The sequence below is a fragment of the Microcebus murinus genome, chromosome 6 (assembly GCF_040939455.1).
Source record: "Microcebus murinus isolate Inina chromosome 6, M.murinus_Inina_mat1.0, whole genome shotgun sequence".
NCBI classification, from domain to species: Eukaryota; Metazoa; Chordata; class Mammalia; order Primates; family Cheirogaleidae; genus Microcebus; species Microcebus murinus.
Genome location: NC_134109.1, coordinates 8896921 through 8917505, shown reverse-complemented (window position 1 = coordinate 8917505; position 20585 = coordinate 8896921). Strand labels below are relative to the sequence as shown.

The following is a 20585-nucleotide window of genomic DNA, read 5'->3' as shown; positions in this document are numbered from 1 at the left end:
ACACCTTTATATGAATATTTTTTGTACTTGGTTTACTTGGGTTGGTGTGACGTGTTATACTTAAGTTCTTTGAACACCAGATGCCTTTAATGAATATGAATGACTGCAAAAGAAAAAAAAGAACAAAACAAAACTAGATAACCATTTGGAAAAAGCTAGATTCCTACCTCATATCTTATACCAAAATAAGTATAGGCAGGTCAGAATTTTCTGGTAAAAAATGAACCCTAAGATAACTAAAGAAAACGTGATATTAAAAAAAGATTGTGGGGAGGTCTTTTTAAGGGTGAGATAAAATTGAAAAGCTAAAAGTAAAGTGTCCAAAGACAAATTGGGAAGGCTCTTTGTAATACAATGAGCTAATTTCTTTAATACACAATATATAAGAAGTGCCTATAAATGAAAAGGCAGACTAGTAATCCAAAAGAAAAATAGGCAAAAGTTACCAGTAGTTGACAGGAAACAAAGTACAGATTTTGCTTAGGTGTCTTGTTTTTCTTTCTCTTTTTATCAGCAGGGGGATTGGGCAAGCTCATTGAGTATGAGAACATTTCTACTTTTGATCCCTTGGTGATTGTTAATTATAGCAGTAATTTTTGAATGTCTAAAATTATAAAATATTGCACAATTCAGAAAACTTAAGCAAATACAGACTTAATGAGTCGTTATAAGGTACTTGTCGAGAAGTAAAACTTTACCTGCCATGTGTTCCAACTGAATCATAACTTTCATGTTCTTCCTCAGAATAACTTCTTTGATGGCAATCACTTCCTTGTTTTTCTTTATAGTTTTACCACTCAAGTGTGCATTCTTAAATGCTGTGGTTTAGATTTGCCTGATTTCGTTTTGTTTTAGATATATTGTTTTAAGTCTTTTAAAATCTATTTTTCTTCTCTCCCATTCTTCCTTTCCCCCCTTAATTTGCTGAAAAAATGGGATTATAAGGTTTCCCACAGTCAGGGTTTTGCTGTTTGCATTCTTATGTTATAGTTTATCATGTTCTTTTGTTCTCTTCATTCATATCTTGGGAATTGGTAGGCTTGATCAGATCAGGTTCAATTTATTATTTATTTTTTGGCAAGACTACTTCATTGTAGTGGCAATTTTTGTTGTTGTTGTTCATAGCAACATTTCAGAAAGAACTGAAATGTCTATCAGTGGGTGAATGGTGAAGCAGACTGTGGCATATCCATGCCATGGGATACTACTCAGGGATAAAAAAGAATGAACTATTGGTACACATGGTAACTTGGATGGATCTCAAGGGCATCATGCTGAGTATAAAAACCCAATCTCAAAACGTTACATACTGTTTGATTCTGTTTATGTAACATTCTTGGTATAACAAAATTATAAAGAACAGATTAGTAGTTGGCAGGAGTTAGGGATGAGGAAAGGGTGAGTGTGGTTAAAGGGATAACACCAGAGTCTTGTGGTGGAACAGTTCTACATCTTGATTGTACTGGCGGTTATACAGTCCACACATGATAAAATTGCATAGGACTATACATATCCACAAATGAGTTTATGTACAAATGGTGAAATCTGAACTTGCTTTATGGGTTGTACCAATGTAAATTCCCTGATTTTTTTTTTTAATATAAAAAAATTAAGGAGGTACAAGTATTTTTGTTACAAGGCTATCTTGTATAATGCTTAAATCAGGGCTTTTAGTGTGCCCATCACCAGAATAGTTAGTGTTCATTGTACCCAATAGGTAAGTTTTCATCCCACATCTATCCTCCTGCTTTGTGCCTGTGTGTACCCATCTATTAGCTCCCACTTATTAGTGAGAACATATGGTATTTGGTTTTCAATTCCTGAGATACTTCACTTAGAATAATGGTCTCCAGTTCCCTCCACATTGCTACAAATGACATTATTTCATTCCTTTTTATGGCTGAGTAGTACTCCGTGTGTGTGTGTGTGTGTGTGTGTGTGTGTGTGTGTGTGTGTTTGTACATTTAAGTCTTTAATCCATCTTGAATTAATTTTTGTGTATAGTGGGAGATAGGGATCCTGTTTCATTCTTCTACATGTGGCTATCCAATTTTCCCAGCACTGTTTATTGAATAGGGCTTCCTTTCCCTAGGGTATATTGTTGTCTGCTTTGTCAAAGATCAGTTGGTTTTAGTAGATGGTTTTATTTCTGGGTTCTCTGTTCTCTTCCGTTCATTCGTCTGTGTGTCTGCTTTTATACCAATACGATGCTGTTTTGGTTGCTATAGCCTTGTAGTATAATTTGAAATCAGGTAATGTGATGCCTCCAGATTTGTTCTTTTTACTTAAGACTGCTTTGGCTATATGGGCTCTTTATTGGTTCCAAATGAAGTTTAGGATTATTTTTTATAGATCTGTGAAATATGACACTGGTATTTTGATGGGAATTGCGTTGAATCTGTAAATCACTTTGGGCAGTATGGACATTTTACGATGTTGATTCTACCAGTCCATGAGCAGGGGGTGTTTTTCCATTTGTTAATACAAAGGGTAGGCTGGGCGTGTGGTGGCTTATGCCTGTAATCCTAAGCACTCTGGGAGGCCAAGGCGGGTGGATTGCTCCAGGTCAGGAGTTCGAAACCAGCCTGAGCAAGAGCGAGACCCTGTCTCTACTACAAATAAAAAGAAATTAATTGGCCAATTAATATATATAGAAAAAATTAGCTGGGCATGGTGGCACATGCCTGTAATCCCAGCTACTCGGGAGGCTGAGGCAGTAGGATCGCTTGAGCCTGGAGTTTGAGGTTGCTGTGAGCTAGGCTGACGCCACGGCACTCACTCTAGCCTGGGCAACAAAGTGAGACTCTGTCTCAAAAAAAAAACCAAAAAAAAAAAACAAAGAGTATGTCTCTGTAGGTATGTGTATGCTTTTTGTAAAAGATAAATACCTTCTGAATTAAAATATTTCCAAGTACAACATTTTTAACTGTACCGCTTCTATCTTTCATCTGTATCTACTTTCTTTATATTTGAATCCTGAGTTTAAGGACGTAAGGGAATGACAGAATAAGAATATCATAATTGTTCATTTGCATTATTCAACATTTATGCACATTTATGCCTTAGTTAACAGAACTAAGTATTGAACAATATGATTACTGGAAAGTTGTTTTTTTTGCATATGTTATCCCATTTTTTTATAGTTATACTATATCTACATTGGCAGAACATATGCCCATCGTATACTCTATCCTCTCCTTTGTAACTGTTGTTGAATCTCAGTTCTATGAATATTTTGGATATCTTAGGCTTGTTCTTTAGTAGATTCTTATTTTTCCATGTTGATAACACATTATCGTCTTTGTACTTGAAATTTAGCTGGGTATAAAATTTTTGGTTCATTTTTTTTCCCTTTAGTCACTTTCCCTTTTCTTAGGCATGAAGTGTTCCTGTCAAAGTGATGACAGTTTGATTTTATTTCTCTTATAAAATACCTGCTTTTTGGCCAGGATGCTCAAAGGGAATTTTCTTTTACTATTAAGTTCAGTAATTTTATTAGCCTGTGTCTTACTGATGATCATTCTGTGTCGATTTTTCTCATGTATGTTGTGTGACCTTTCAATATGTAGTTTCACATCTTTTTTTTTAAGTTCATGAAAGTTTTCTTGAATTTAAGCATTTTTATTTTTTTTATTTTTTTTTTTTTGCGCCTTTATTCTGGGTGAGCATTTAAGCATTTTTAATATTCTGTTTCTTTGCTTTCATTCTCTTTGACATATATATATATATGTATGTGTGTGTATGTGTGTGTGTGTGTGTGTGTATATATATATATATATAAAATATCAGCTTTTTTTCCTGTGTTCTAAATTTGTGATTTTCTTTTAAAAGTTTTTTGGTCCTTTTTGATTTTTGGGTTTTTTTTTTTCTTTTCACTTTCTATTTCTCTTAAGTTATTTTTATGAATTTTATTCAGTCTATATTCTTTCTCATTTGGTCTTCATTTCTGAAAAGATTTTCCCTTTCATTTTAAATTTTTTATCACCTGACTTCTGAATTTTTCTGAGTCATGTTAGTTTTGTATATAAAATGTATTTTAGCTTGTTTTGAAAGCTTTCAGCCTTTTGGGAGGTATGTTTTTTCTTTATGGGCTTTTCTTTCTTTCTTAAGAATACATCCACTTTGTGAGGGATTAGGTCTCCATCCTTTTGCTGAATTTCATGTTTCCTATGCAATTAGTTTTAGACGATGTGGTTCAGGGAGACTTTATGTCATTCTTTAGAACCTCTTCTTTATTTGTTTTTGTGTAGTGTTCCAAAATAATGGAGGCTAACTCACAGATCCACTTTCATTTGAACTTTCTTGTTCCTTTATTTATATTATCCTTGTGATGCTCACTTTGGAGTCCATTGGAGCAGTTTCTCCTCAGCCTGAGGCTTTGACCTGGGAGGGGCCTTGGTTGATTGGTTTTGAGAGTTGTATAGTCCAGCGTGCTCTAGCCTCTTCACACTTTATCACCCACCCCTTGCAAGCCTTTTTGTTTCAACTTCTATTCTCCCAGTGTCTTTGTTCTTTCTAAGAAGTAGCCCCTGGTAATTTTGGGATTCTTAGGTTCATCAAAGGCACCATACTTCTGCTCCTTTCTTTACAGTTCCTGGTACCACAGAGATCTTATTGCCATCTGGTTTGTCTTCACCTACTCAAATTTTGGGATTTGTTGAGATAGGAGATACTGTCCCCAATTTTGTTGTAGATGTTATTCATGAGTTTTGAGTTTTGGTCTCTATTTGTCCTATCTGGGTCTTTAGGGGAATTCAGGGAGATTAACCAACGTTGCTGCTGCCCTCACTGTGTTTGAGGTTAACCTTCAGGAGCAGTGATTTATGAGTGTTCAGTAGACTGATGGTGATGAGGCCATTCTGTGGGACTATTTCTAGGCAAGAAAGTCAGTCCAAGCCTTAATTAATTATTATACTTAGTTTCAATTAGTTGGCCACGGGATTAAGACTAAAAATAAAAGCAAACAGCTTTATTTGGAGGAAAAACACTTTTTTTTTTTTTTTTTTTTTTTTTTTGAGACAGAGTCTCACTTTGTTGCCCAGGCTAGAGTGAGTGCCGTGGCGTCAGCCTGGCTCACAGCAACCTCAATCTCCGGGGCTCAGCGATCCTACTGCCTCAGCCTCCCGAGTAGCTGGGACTACAGGCATGCGCCACCATGCCCGGCTAATTTTTTTTTATATATATATCAGTTGGCCAATTAATTTCTTTGTATTTATAGTAGAGACGGGGTCTCGCTCTTGCTCAGGCTGGTTTTGAACTCCTGACCTTGAGCAATCCGCCCGCCTCGGCCTCCCAAGAGCTAGGATTACAGGCGTGAGCCACCGCGCCCGGCCGGAAAAACACTTTTTATTGACCACAATTTATATTGAGTTGATGCTAAACCAGAATATTTCATTTATAATATTGTATTTTTATCACTTCTGGAAAAGAATTCCAGAAAAACACAAAGATTGCCCAGTCACTATTTTGAGTTGTAGAAAGATAAGAAAACATATTTTTCACTTATTTTAAACTGTTTTGACTATCATAAATAAACAATCAAATAGGAGATTACTCTGGTGACTTGCTAATGTTGGGTGAAATTCAAAAGGCATTCATTTTTAGTATTTGGAAATACCGTGTGTTTTAGTTTTTTTTCTTTTGTTTTGTCTTCTTACTTGGTTCACTGCCAAAGGTGTTAAAGTTACTTTTTTTGGTGTTTTGAATCTGGGCTATCTTGGTTGACACTGAAATTCCATTCAGCAAGATTTTACCATGATTAAAAAACATTAATTAAGAAAATTAATTGGTAAGAAGTGACAGGGGCACATTCATTTTGGAAGTGTTTTTGTTAAATTAGAGAAGATTTAGATAGCAAAGATGCATTAGTATTCTGTAGGAAAAAAATTTGATTTAAAAATTCCTAATCAATTAATAAAGAACATTTGCATATATGGCTCTTTTTGGAGTGATGATATTTGCTGAAAAGTTCTAATCAAGTGTAGTATGTATGCGTGTAGCATATCTAGGCTTAAAACCAAACAATGAACTTCTTTCATCTGAATAGCCATTTCAAATTTTGCAGACTGTCTTAATAATTCTTATCAACTTCCTTTTTTTTTTTTTTTTTTTTACTATGTCTCTACTGTGTATTTAGGAAACTATAGAATCCTAACATATTTGTTTGAAATCTTTTAAAGTTAACATTTGTAGAACTGAGAATTTGAAATCGCACAGCACACACACTGCTCACATGGGCATGCATACAAACACACATTGAGTTCCTTCACTCAATAAAGTGAGTTACACTTGAGGACACTTAAAGCCCAGCGTGAAGTGACTTTGTCAAGATTATTCAACTAACTGGTATTATACCTGGTATCCAGGTCTTTTGATTTCAGTCCAGTGCTATTTTCACAGTAAAATACTGCTTTCCCCAAATGTTATGTTAAACTTATATGTAAGTGGGAAAAATTAATCAAGATTCATCTCCTACAGGATACTTAGTGACAAAGGAAGTGTAGAAATGCTGTTTGTCACCAGCTTTGCTTTTTTTGTGAACCCAAATGACTAAACCGCTGCAGTTTCTCCTTGTCACTCTTTTTTTTTTTTTTTTTTTGAGACAGAGTCTCGCTTTCTTGCCTAGGCTAGAGTGAGTGCCGTGGTGTCAGCCTAGCTCACAGCAACCTCAAACTCCTGGGCTCAAGCGATCCTCCTGCCTCAGCCTCCCGAGTAGCTGGGACTACAGGCATGCGCCACCATGCCCGGCTGATTTTTTTTATATTATATACATTAGCTGGCCAATTAATTTCTTTCTATTTTTTTTTTTATGGTAGAGACGGGGTCTCGCTCAGGCTGGTTTTGAACTCCTGACCTTGAGCAATCCGCCCTCCTCGGCCTCCCAGAGTGCTAGGATTACAGGCGTGAGCCACCGCGCCCGGCCTCTCCTTGTCACTCTTGAAGGCTGTGCTTCCTTACAGTGACTTCTGTAATTGTGGAGCATGTTGGTGAGGCTTTGGAGCCAGGCAATCATCAGTGTAAATTGTTGTGATGGAACAACAGTTCCATCACTTGCTAGCTTGCTGGGCCTTAATTTCCTCATCTATAAAATGGGATAATGCAGTTTGCACAGAGTTGTGGGGATGGATGGGAAACCAAGTAAAGCATATACTGTCATGTCCTAAGAACACTTGCCCGCTCCCCCTGTGTCTAATTGCCTTGTTTTTATTCTGTGCTGTGTACTTGTCACATCAGTATTGACCTTTATAAACTCCTCATTGCATCAATATAAAGCATGCATTCTAATTGGATGTACCTGTCCCCTCAACTTCATAGAGTAATTCATTTTTGTTTGTTTGTTTTGTTTGTTAAATAGCATTTTTGGTCATAGATCTTATGCTACTGGAACTTAAGCCTAAATATTTCCTTGAAAATAATTGCATATATTGTTTTATTTATTGTTTCCTCTCTAAAGTTAAGAGATAATCAAATAGGATTTGAGCCATTATAAATCAGAATTAACAGATGTCCTTTATTTAAGTTTTGGAGTAAGTATGAATTTGAACATCTCTGTTGTACAGAAGCTCTCTTTAGGGAAAAATGTTTTGAATACTTCTAAGATTATAATTCTGCGTGTTGCTTTGTTTTGTATTGTAGTGAAAATGCCTCGTGTAAAAGCAGCTCAGTCTGGAAGACAGGGCCCTGCAAAGAGACATCTTGCAGAACAATTTGCAGTTGGGGAGATAATAACTGACATGGCAAAAAAGGAATGGAAAGTGGGATTACCCATTGGACAAGGTGGCTTTGGCTGTATATATCTTGGTAAGTGTGTGACTGCTTCTAGTTATCAACCCAAAGATTTATATGCTTTCTTATCAAAATGGTTTTGCAATTATGAGCAATTACAGGATGTTCCTAATAATTTACAGTCAACCTAATATTGTATTATTAAGCCAAAGTGCATCTCTGACATAGGAATGGAAAAAATGATTGGTAATTTAATCACAATAGAAAGAGAGGATAAAATATCCGTAATGTTGATTTTAGTGAGCACTATGGTTTTAGATTTTTAAGATATTCTATATAATCTTAATCTCTTGAGACCCAAAGAAAGCCATGTACATCTTCTCTCTCCTACCTTCATCTAATTGAGATTTATTCCCTTCATGTTTGTCTGATTTGGAGGTTTGTGGATCTTTTACAGGTGTGTATCTGTTTTCTTTCTGTACAAACCTAATAGTCTTCATGGTGGAATTAGGAGAATTACCTAGAAACTGCATATTAGGGCTGATTAAATGTGCTGTTAACTAGCGTACTTATTCTGAAATTTTTAGGAACCCATTGTGGAACCCTGAAATTATTGATTTAAAAAATATTTTGCCTGATGGCTTCTAAAGCTGTCTAATATTACCAAGAATATTAGTAGTGATACAATTGCAATTCATGTTTGCTTCTGATATTTCTCTCTAACTTTTCCATTCTGTATTCCCTCTACCTCAAATATCAGTTTAATTATTTGATTTCTGCCATAGAAGTTTATGAATTTTTATTTTTAGCAATGGAACTCTTTTTTTTCTTTTAAATAACATCTTACTTGGCATATTAATAATGTGGCTATGTCAGTGTTACCTGGAACTTGTTAGAACTGCAAATTCTTGGGCCCTGCCATAGACCTACAAATCAGAAACTGTAGGAAGAGGGCTGGCAGTGTGTTTGAACAGGTCCTCCAGATGATTCTGGTGCATGCGAAAGTTTGAGAACCACTAACATTGATAAAAGAGCACTCCTCTTACTCAGGAAGGGGTCCCACTTCTTCCAGGACCAGTGGGCTGTAGTTGGTCAGCTGCAGTTTCTAGGGCTGTCTTCATGAAACATAGCTTAAAATCCAGAGCTTTTCCATAGTTTACACATATGCTTCCTGTAGGTCATTGGCACACTTCTTTCAGAAATATGTATTGATTCTCTGGTTTTATTTAGGGCCAAGCCCATTCCAGTGAGCTAGACTGTATCTGACTTAAAGTGAAAATCCTTGGAAATCAAGAAAGCGTAGTAGCTATATTAGCCAGGCATATATTTTTGACCTTGTGATTTAGAGGAGATGGTAGATTATATAAGTTGTCTCTGCTACAGGATGTATGGACTAATGACATCCCATATTAATGGGAATTTGTCTCTAAACTAGTAGGTTCTTCATTTACATTAATTTGCTTTTGTAACCTTTTGCAAATTTAGAACTTGCTTTGTATATGTGCTAGCTGTTTTATTTGTATTTATCATCATAAAGTGCCATATAATACTAAGTGTCTTTAATATCCTATGGTTTGACAGATCTCTGTAATAGGTTTGACAGATCTCTGTAATAAAACTTTACTTTTGTAAATCTTGGTTGACCAATCTATAAAATGAGGGATTTGCTTTGAATATCACTACCTCCAGTTTCTCTTTCTGTGTCATTGGTGATACTTTGAAATAGCTATATTCAAGATCATCAGCAATTTCTGTGAGTGAATTAAAAAGATTGCTTTTGAATTTTGTTTGGATTTTTTTCTGTACCATTTGATACTCTTTATCTTTCCTTCTCATAAAAATTGCTTCCATTGTCTTCCATGATAGCATACCTTTCCCTTTGATTTTCTTACTACTTTCCTGCCTGTACTTGGTCATCTTTGTAGGTACCTCTGTTCTCCAGCTTTCCTTCCTTGGCTCACTTTTCATTCTATATATTCTATCTGAGTGATCTCATTGAATATCATGGCTTCTGTTACTGTCCTTTTATTGTTGATTCCATATCTTTTATCTGTAGTCTAGGACTTGATTTCCTGAGTGTAGGCCATAGCCTGTGGCCTACAAGTGATCTCTACTTGGATATTCTACAGGTATGAGTAAACTTACGTCATCTTCTTCCACCTCTTGATATGCTTATGATCAGGAGAGGATTGTCTGAAAGAAGGACCACCCGTCAAGCCAGAAACTGGGAAAGCATTCTTGAGTATTCCTTCACTAACATCCCTTGTACCTTTTCTAGTCCTTTTGCTTTACCTGTGGGACTTCTCAGATCCATTTGTTTCTCTCCATCCTTGCTGCCACTGTCCCAGGTCTGGTCATTATCTAGACTCACTGTAGCACTGAATCTTCTCTGTCCCAGTCTTGTTCTCTTGCAACCCATTGTTCATAGTATGCCTTGAGTGACCTAGCAGACTAATTAGTTCTTGTGATTATCTTGCTTAAAACTCTTTAATGGCTCCTCAGTGACCTGAGAATAAAGTGCCAAATTTTTAAGAGTGGCATATGAGACCCCTCATATGTAACTTTTATCTTCATCCCTTTTATTGTCTCAAAATCTATGCTTCAGCCATCCTTCTGCCCTTTGCCTCTTGATCTTTGTATGTGATGCTTTTTAAAAAAATTTAATTATATATTTTATGTAACCCCATATGTCTAATAAATAATTTCAAAATGTATTTAAAATAAAGTTATTAATGGAATATTGTACATTATTTTTGTACTATGCCTTTGAAAATTTTGGGGAACTTTATTGAGGTAAAGCTGATGTACCTGGAGCACTGTTATGGCTTCCCAACTGATTTACCTGCTTCTGCACTTGCCCCTATGCTCCATTTTCCGCAAAGCAGCCCAAAGAAGTGTTTAAAAATCAAGGTCTGACTTTGCCAACCTTCATCTCAAAACCTTCCAGTGGCTCCCCATCTCATTCATAGTAATAGCCAAAACCTTTATGTGATCTGTATAATATAAAGCCCATTGTGTTTGTTCCCTGATGCTTTTCTAATCTGTCTCCTCTTCTACCCCACTCCAACTACTTTAGCCTCCTTGCTTTCTGGACATGTGAGACACATTCTCACATCAGGGCCTTTGTGCCGGTTGCCTGGAGTGCTCTTCACCCAGGTACTAACATGGCTTATTCCCTCACTTCCTTCAGACCACTGCTTGAATCACACCTTGTCAGTGACTTCTCTCTTACCACTGCCTACCTTCCTTTTCTGCTTAATTTTTCCTCCATAGGAAAAATTGTGGAGTGATGGCACTCCACTTAGTGCCATCAAACATACTTCATGTTTTATTTGTTGCCTGCAGCCTGCCTCTGAAATGTAGCTTTGTAAGAGTAAGGATTTACTCTTTTTTCCTGATTACTGCAAAATTCCTATTTCTTAGAAACTAGCATATAGTAGATACTTGGAAAATATTTGTTTAATGAAGATGGGCAACCTTATGTTACTAACTCGTTATTCCAGGACAACTGTGCTTCTTTATTTGCATGAAACAAAGTGACAGTCACATTAAAAATATTCTGGGTGGCAGGTAAAAGTTCTAGTGCCAAAATCCTGAACTGTTGGTTCAGATACATTTTTACCAAACTAGTGCTTTTTGGAATTTTAACTCCCTCATTTTTTACCCTCCAGATGCTCCTTCTTAAAAGGATTCCATAGTTTGTTAAATTTAAGAAATTATATCATTTATCTTCTGGGGAATTCACATTATACACTGGCATATCAAAGGCAAAGAGTACTTTCAAATTCAAGGTATCTTAACTTTAACTCAAAGTTTCTCATACTTAATCAGTGATCAAATTTAAGAATCCAGAGACTGTAAGATCCATTCTAATTTCAGACATATTAAAATATGGGGAGGGGGTAAGTCTTAAAATTGATAAAATATACTGTAATGATATCCTAAAACACATATTTGGGAAATAAAATTTATTCTATCAAGGGGTAACAGATATATAGACCTAAATATTAATATAATATTTATAATAATGGTACTTTTTCTGATAGTAAATATTTTACTTTCTTAAACAGCTGATACAAATTCTTCAAAATCAGTTGGCAGTGACGCACCCTGTGTTGTAAAAGTGGTAAGAAAATATTTTATCTAATTTTTTCTTTTGATTTGTTATAGTATTTGTTTTGTAAAACATCCTTTTTGATAACTAGAATAATTAAACCATAAAGTGTTACATTTTAAATAATGTGTTATAAATATTTAATCAGACATAAAAATAGCCTTATGGTTTTAAATAACTTGAGTTCAAAAAATCCTTCTCCTCTTTTGAATTAGAATGGCACTGGTATTTGGTGATAAATGAATGAAAGCATAGAGGTATGAAGATGTGGAATAAAAATATTCAGCTCACTTAAAAAATTTCAGCTATTTACAAATGCTTTTTATATTTATGTCCTGTAAGACCATGCTAATTTAATATAATTTTATTGTATTTTCTTTTATATTTACTTCTGGATTTCCACTTGGTCAATTTTTTCTTTCTGTTTATTCCCAATTTTCTTCCCTTCTCCTCTGTCTTAGTAAGTTAAATTATTTAAGAGTGGTTGTTAGACCTTCTTTGCTACACTAATGTTGAAATTAGTTGTAATGAGTAAAGATTGGCAGCATCCTGTCTGACATAAGCATACTTTGAATAGCCAGGTCAATTTATATATTGGAAAACTAAAAGTCATTTTAACTACTATTTTTAAAATAAATTATGCATCTTGTTGCTTACCAACATTTGCCACTTCCCTTCCTCAAAGTTCTTTGATACATATGGAGAACATGGTTTTGTTAAATAAAAGACGTAATAGGATGTGTTATTTGGGCAAATTAACATGTAATTCCTTCCTACTTTTTTTCCTAAAGGATACAGAAATTTAGGAATTAGGATTACCCCAACTTGAGTTTTTTATTTTGTTTTGTTTTTACTCTTTTAAAAAAAAATAAATTTGTCTGCTTTGGAGCCAGTGTTTTTGGACCTGAATTGTTTTCTTGATTTTTTTTAATTTATTTTTTTAGTTTAGCATATTATGGGGGTACAAGTGTTAAGGTTACTTGTATTGCCCATGCCCCCTCCCCCCTTGAGTAAGAGCTTCAAGCATGTCCATCCCCCAAACGTAGCACATCTTAACTCGTTGTGGTTGTATATACTCCTCCTCCTCCCTGCTCCCACCCTCTCGACACCCGATAAATGTTACTCCTATATGTCCACTTAGGTGTTGATCCGCGTTAATACCAATTTGCTGGCGAGTACATGTGGTGCTGGTTTTTCCATTCTTGAGATACTTCACTTAGTAGAATGGGTTCCAGCTGTATCCAGGAATATACACGAGGTGCTATATGACCATTGTTTCTTAAAGCTGAGTAGTATTCCATGGTATACATATACCACATTTTATTAATCCATTCATGAATTGATGGGCACTTGGGTTGTTTCCATAGCTTTGCAATTGTAAATTGTGCTGCTATAAACATTCGAGTGCAGGTGTCTTTTTCATAAAGTGACTTTTGTTCTTTTGGGTAGATGCCGAGTAGTGGAATTGCTGGATCAAATGGTAGATCTACTCGTATCGCTTTGAGGTATCTCCATATTGTTTTCCACAGAGGTTGAACTAGTTTGCAGTCCCACCAGCAGTGGAGGAGTGTTCCTCTCTCTCCGCATCCATGCCAGCATTTGTTGTTTGGGGACTTTTTGATAAAGGCCATTCTCACTGGAGTTAAGTGATATCTCATTGTGGTTTTGATTTGAATTTCCCTGATGATTAGAGATGTTGAACATTTGTTTTCTTGATTTTTAAAAACATTTTATTGAGGCATAATTTTGATTACACATATATGTTTAATATTAAATTTAATATGTTTAATATTAATTAATATGTTTAATATTAAACATATATGTGTAATAAAAATTTTTATGTCCTTTTCCTGTCAAGCCCCTACTTCCCCCACACACTTGAAGGCAACCACTTGTCTGAATTTTTTTGCCAGGGTGAGTTATTACTGGTCTAGAATGTTACATAAATGATATTATACAGTATATACTATTTTGTCTCTGTCTTCTTATGCTCAGCATGATATTTTAATGATTCATCTATATTGTTGGTGTATCAGTCATTTGTTTTTTATTTCTCTGTTGGTAGACATTTGAGTAGTTTCCAGTTTTTGGCTGTTATGAATAAAGTGTTTATAAACATTCTTGTACAAGTGTTTTCATGGATATAGGTTTTTATTTCTCTTGGGTAAATACCTAGAAGTAGAATTGCTGGTTTATAGGGAAGGTATATATTTAAATGTATAAGAAAGTACCAGATAAATTTCCAAAGTGGTTGTGCCATTTTACACATCGGCCAGTAACGTATGAGAGTTCTGATTGCTCTGTGCCCACTCCAACATTTGGTGGGGTTAGTTTTGTGTGTTTGTTTTTTAACCATTATGTGGGTGTGTAGCTGTGTCTCATTGTAGTTTTAATTTGCATTTACTCGATGACTAATCATTTCGAGCACTTTTTCTTGGTGCTTATTGGTCATTCATATATTTTCCTTTGTGGAGTGTCTCCTCTTTTTTTTTTTTTAATGAAAAAACTGCTTTGTTTGCTTTTTATAATTGAGTAGTAAGAATTTTTCTGGATACAAGTCCTTTTTGAGATGTATGTGTTGTAAATATTTTCTCCCAGTTCGTAGTTTGCCTATTCATTTTTTGAATGCTTTTTCTGCATCTATTGAGATGGGTCACAGGATTTTTCTCCTTTATTCTGTTAATGTGGCAATTACATTGATTGATATTTGAGTGCTGAACTAACTTTGTATTCTTAACATACACCCGACTTAGTCATGGTGTATTATATTTTTTACATAAGACTGGAATTGATTTGCTAATATTTTGTTAAGGATTTCATGAGGGATATTCGTCTTTAATTTTCCCCCCAGTGTTTCTTAGTTCAAAATTTTCTAATCTCATTATTTGGTTTCGGTACCAAAGCCTGTTGGTGTGCTATGTTTGGTCTCTTGAGTCTCTTCCTTTTTACTCCTAGTGCTTCCAAGAAAAAAAGCTGGGGCTGTCGTGGGGATCTCTTTGTTTCCTATCTTTTAGGGGTCACACTCCTGTACTGCCTATTATCTAATTTTTGAAAATAGTAATTGCTATTTTTATTATCCACCTTTATGTTTGTTTATGGTGAGAGGCTAATTGAGTCCCAGTGCTTCTCCCCTGCAGGGAAGCGGAAGTGAAGTGATAACTTTAAAGTTGTGTGTCAATGCTTTATTTCTCCTGTCATTTCCCTTTTCTTGATTCCCTTTTATTTTGGATTTTTCTTCTTTCTGATTTGTGGAATAACATTCCTTTTGAAATAGTCAGCTTGCAGCTAAATCAGAAGAACTAAAGTTCTTACTATTAAATTGGATCATTTGCATTTAATTGCAGAATATTATCTGCATTTGTCTTTGATATGACACATTAAAATATTAAAATCTGTGGGTAAGATTAGTTTCTTCTTAGGATTGTCAAAAGGTTTCTATTGTGGGAAGGAAGCAAGTCTCCTTATGACATCTCATAATCTTGAGGTTCAAATGATATGGTTACCTCTGACCCATTATAGTTGGCTAATTTGTATAAACGTTTCCATGTCTCGGAAAGAAAGCCTGCCAGTGCCTTAACTTATAGGTGGAACTGGTGTATAATCATTTTTTTTTTTGTTCTGTATAACCTGAGCTTCTTTAAGTTGTGTTTTGTCTTGGAATTATGATATTATTCTTTATTGTGAGTAATCAGAAGTATTTCAGTTGTTATTCAATGTAACTTCACTTTTACTGCCTTTTTAAAAACTTATATACAGTTAAGGAAAAAAATGGATAGGAAGAGATATTTTCTATATGCTTAAGGTAACAAATTACATTTCTAAGGCCATTTAATCAAACCTAGTTCAGTAGTCTGCATCTCCTGTCTTCTAATTTAGTTCTCTTTCTATTATCCTGTATTACTTCTCTTTGTAATTAGGACAGTGATAAATATTCCGTTGATTTCTCTTTTACATTTAATATTTCAGTAACTTTTTCAATGTTACAGTTTGTGATCCTGGAAGAATGCCATAAACAAAACAACATATTATGACTTTTTCTTTCCCGTTGAAGGGGAAATTTAGTAACTGCTGTTTGCTTCTTTCTCCTCTGATAGCTGTCTTTTCTGGACTCCTTAAAACTCCTGCGGCATTCCTTGTATTAACATTTGTTTTACAATTTCATATGCTAATATCCTCCTTATGCCACTAGTTTTTAGTTTTTTTGTACGTTTATTTTATCCTCCTAAGTAGATTTTGACTTATTTGATAAGACCTTGTTTTAAACTATTTTTTCGCTATGAAGTCTTTAAATGCTTATTTTATTTATTTTTTGGAATATATTTTAGCCATAATTATCTACCACCTTTTTACTGCTGTCTTTATTCATTTACTTCTCAACTTCCTGATGCCACTTACTTTCCTCTCTTGTCTGCGTCACTGAGAGTAGTAGGCCATTCATAATTTGCCTTCTCACAGCTTTATAGTATTAAAAGTTGAAATGGTTCATCAAATACAAATATGTAAAATGAGTATCAGTTCTTTCCAGAGTTAAAATCAGAACTGTTTATGAACACTTGCCATTTAAAACATTAGGGGCTGTTAAAGATCATGTTTTCAAAGAACACATACTACTCTTTGGGGGGGGGATTTCATAATTACTAAAAAAAGCAGGGTACAAAGCTCTGTATATAGTATGAAGATCGTTTTATAAAATGGCTATATATGAAGAAAATATACCAAAATGTTTCCAAATTTTCTAAAGTGAGCATGTATTTTATCTTTAGAGAAAAAACTTGCAAATGATATTTATGAAATAAAGACATTGATATTTAATGTGAAATTAGACCTAATAATGTAAATGGCATATCAAACAGTAGTTCTCAAGCCTAGTTGTGCAATATAATCAGAATTTCTGGGTGTAAGGCCTGGGTATCGGTATTTTTAGTAAAGCTTCCTAGGTGATTCTTTTGTGTATCAGGGTTGAAAACCACTGATAGAATCTGGCACACAAAGCACCTTAATTATTTTAAATGGAATCATGTGTGCATACATGGTTTATCCTTATTTTCTGACCCTTTTTTTCAATAGGGGCTTGCAGGTACTGTGATTGTGGTAAGGATTTCCATTTTGATGTGGAAGGTTTGTCAGAAAATTTGGTTACTGCTAATAGTACATGTATCTATCTGCTTTATGAAAGAGCTCGAAATAGTTAACCCACAGATTTCTTATATTTGGCATTGGAGTGAAGTTAAGACATACATATTCAAGGTAAATGTTTAGGAACCCACTCAAAATGTTCTCCCTCCTACCAAATAATGGTCTCTGGCTTTGTTTGGGGCTATAATGCTTGATCTACAGGAGTAGCTGAGGAAGAGTGGTGCTGGGACACCCAGGATGCAGTAAACTTGAATTCTCTGCCTCTCCTGAGAGATACTATCTGTGTTTTATTTCAGGAAAGTAAATGTGCAGAGAGAAATGATAAATTGATAAATTAGATAATGCAAGGAGAAAGAAATTCTCTTTTGTGTTTTCTTATTGACAGACTTAATAAGAAATTAGTAGTTCTTTGGATTGCACTCACCCTTTGCTGTTATGTCAGAGCATAACTGGAGGTAGAGGTCAGGCTTTTGGATGGTGGATCTTAATAGTTCATTGTATCATGGTCCTTTCCCAGTGTGAACTGATAAAAATCTGTATTTCAGAGTTCCCTGGAAAGAAGTTTGCAGACTGATGTTTGATTTCCATCACTGATGTTATGAGAAGTGACCTGAATTTTCAATTCATATATCATAATTTTTTGGTAGGAAGGAGAAACTTTGTGCAGCTTCATTTTTAAATGGCAGCCAGTTGCTTTTAGATGGTGCCATTGAAATATATCACATTTTAATTTTTTTTCTGTTGTCATCTTCATTTTGACACTTAGAAGTCTTAAAGAAACGTTTAGTGATATTCTAGTTAAAATGTCAGTCCCAATTTCTTTTCTAAATCTTGGCTATTATAGAGTTGGCAAAGTATTTTAGATTTGAAATATGTTAATAAAATTTTAGTTATGAGTTAAGGTATTTTCTTCAACAGAAAAGCTAGCTTTGGCTGGGGTGCAATGCCAAGGAAGTAGCTCCTTTATTTTGTGATAATGGAAGTTTATTGGATTAGAAAAAGTATGAAATGAGCTCAAAGAACCTTCATTGTAGTGGGGCTTTCATTACAATAGCCTGGTTTATGTGGTTGATTCTCATTATTATAAGTTTAATAATAAATTATTGCCTGAAGGGAAACTTGAAAATTAAAGCTGATATGCCATAGGTTGAAACTGAATAAATCAGAATTTTATACTGATGCTATAAGCCAGGATTAGTCTTAGGAAAACCCCTTTCAAACCTGAATTATATTAATGAGCTAGCCCAAAAGTTAGCCTTTGGAGAGTTAACTTTACCATAATTTCTTCTCTTAAATTTCCAGTTCTTATACTGATTCTGTGGACTCCTGGTGAAGGCCTATTCTCAGCCACTGGCTTGAAACATTCACAAGTGTCTATCTAGCTACCATTGCTGCTAGGAAAGGAGCCACACACAGGTTATAGAGAAACTTGAGGTGCTGAGTCCATAAATTAAGGATTCAGCACTCACATTTTTAATATATTTGTTAGTTCCTACTTCTTATGGAGTTGATGACATGCCAAGCCCATGTATACCACTCTCTTCCAGACTAGGCTGAAAAGTATACTCACCTGTAACAAAAAAGGCAAGCTTATTTTCAGGTTATGATCAGGTTATGTTATACGTACTGCCCATTTGCTGTGAAATGTTCATTCATAACTAGGTACTGCTTAGTTGTAGATTGGCTAATCAGTCTTCCTCTAAGTGTTTTAACTAGGGATTCCTATTTTTCTGAATTACAGATAATTTGAGATGCTAGAACTGTGTGTATAGAGTGGCTTTCTGTGATAGGTAAGGTTATCTTGAATGAAAAAAAGTGAACATAATTTAAGTGTTTGTAAAAGGCATCTCCAGTAACCCCAAACTACAAGTTTTCTCTCAATTAAGGTAGTGGACCTCATTTATCACTTCTCCTAATGCTCTATTGAAGCTTGAACTTCAGCTGTGCAGATATTCTGTCCAGAGTAATTTTCTTCCCATATCTCCTAAAAAGAAAAATAATCCTAAAATTAGCTTAGAAATGTTAGCTTCCTCATTTGAAGTTTTCACTGCTTTAAAATTTTTCCTTATTGTTAGTAAACAAGGTAATAACACAAAATACCAAACATTAAATAGATACTAACCAAATTTTAGTCAGATAAAATTTACTATTTAAACAGTTCACAAAATTATAAGATCTTCTATACTCTTTTGTATTTATTTAACAGGACAAAACTCCTGTCAGGTTTTATTTCTTCTTTGTGCAAATACCTTTTGTAAATGTATGTCTCTTTATAAATAGTTTTGTTAATATCCCTGAAAATATGAAATTAATGTAATCCAGTAAAGTTGCTAGAAAACAACTGGCAATGAATCACATTTTCTTCTTGACTTAAATTATTGTGTGGGAAATAAGTTGTCGGGCTTTTTGGTTTGAAAAAGATAGAAATCAGTGTCAGAAAGAAAAGGATGTAGTTAAGTGGACAGTGCACGTTCATTCTGGAGAGCCAGGATACATACATACTCTTCTTTGTGGTAAGGTCTGTTTAGGCCAGTCCTGATGAACTGAATATAACTGTAATAAGGATTCAGTAATAAGAGACAGGAATAATAAGGATTCAGTAATAAGAGACAGGAAAGGAATGGGATTTTGCCACTATTTGGTTAAATCAGGTATTGAAATTTTATTAAATCTCAGAAATGTCTTGTAGCCTCTTGGTGATTCAGTTAACATGGTTGCTGATCTTTGCTTAAGGGGAAGCTTAATAAAGATGAAAATTATAAACGTTTTTTTAAACTTCTGCAAAGACTGAGCTGTATATCTGATTTTGTATGATTTATTACTTATAGAAATGGAACTTAAAATAAATATTAGATGTATGAACTTAAATTTCCCTCAACATTTCTAAGGAGTTTGACTTAGTCTTTAATACCATTATAAACTTAAGTATCAAAATTACATTGTTTAGAAAGAAAAATTGGTTTGTTAGTTTTTTTTTTGAAGCCTCATTGAAAATAATCAGTAATTTTAACTATTGCTAGTACTAATTAACTCTTATGTTTTAAGGAACCCAGTGACAATGGACCTCTTTTTACTGAATTAAAGTTCTACCAGCGAGCTGCTAAACCAGAGCAAAGTAAGAAATACAGTAGACATATGTTTACACTTTTAAAATGACCACTATTTTTGTTTTATTAACTTAGAGCATTATGTTATGACTCTGTTATTTTTTGCATTATAAATTCCATTTAAATGCAATCTGTGTGAAGAATTCTGATTTCTTAATGGGTTTGTTGTGGCAAAATTTCATCCTATCAATATATAGAATAAAGTTAATAAACGATATAAGATTTAGGAAATATTGAGAATTAACCTTAATTCATGAGTATAGCTCAAGGATCTCCAAATCTTTTTGAGTATTTTTCTAGATTCTAGAGAACATAACCTAGAGGAATGCCATAATTGAGGAAATAAAACGGATATCAAGGTGGAGAGCAGAACTTCTAGTTATTCTTGTCCCTTCTGTCTTCCCCTCACCTCTTCTTTAAGAACCCAGGGATTCTGCTGGTAGGATGATATTAAGCTTGGCAATTTCTCAAGGAAGGCATCCATCTCTCCTAGATCTTGATTT

General features: G+C 34.6%; 1 protein-coding gene across 7 annotated transcripts in view; it reads left to right on the top strand.

Moving 5' to 3' along the window:
- VRK1 (VRK serine/threonine kinase 1) overlaps window positions 1-20585 on the top strand; it is an 85095-nt gene that overhangs the window by 31091 nt on the left and 33419 nt on the right. For all 7 annotated transcript variants that reach the window (XM_076003734.1, XM_012791064.2, XM_076003733.1 and 4 more), the window contains exons 2-4: window positions 7636-7800; window positions 11796-11851; window positions 20021-20090. In XM_076003734.1, coding sequence (XP_075859849.1) covers window positions 7641-7800; window positions 11796-11851; window positions 20021-20090 — 286 coding nt within the window. In that variant the 5' untranslated portion in view covers window positions 7636-7640. The remainder of the gene's footprint in view (window positions 1-7635; window positions 7801-11795; window positions 11852-20020; window positions 20091-20585) is intronic.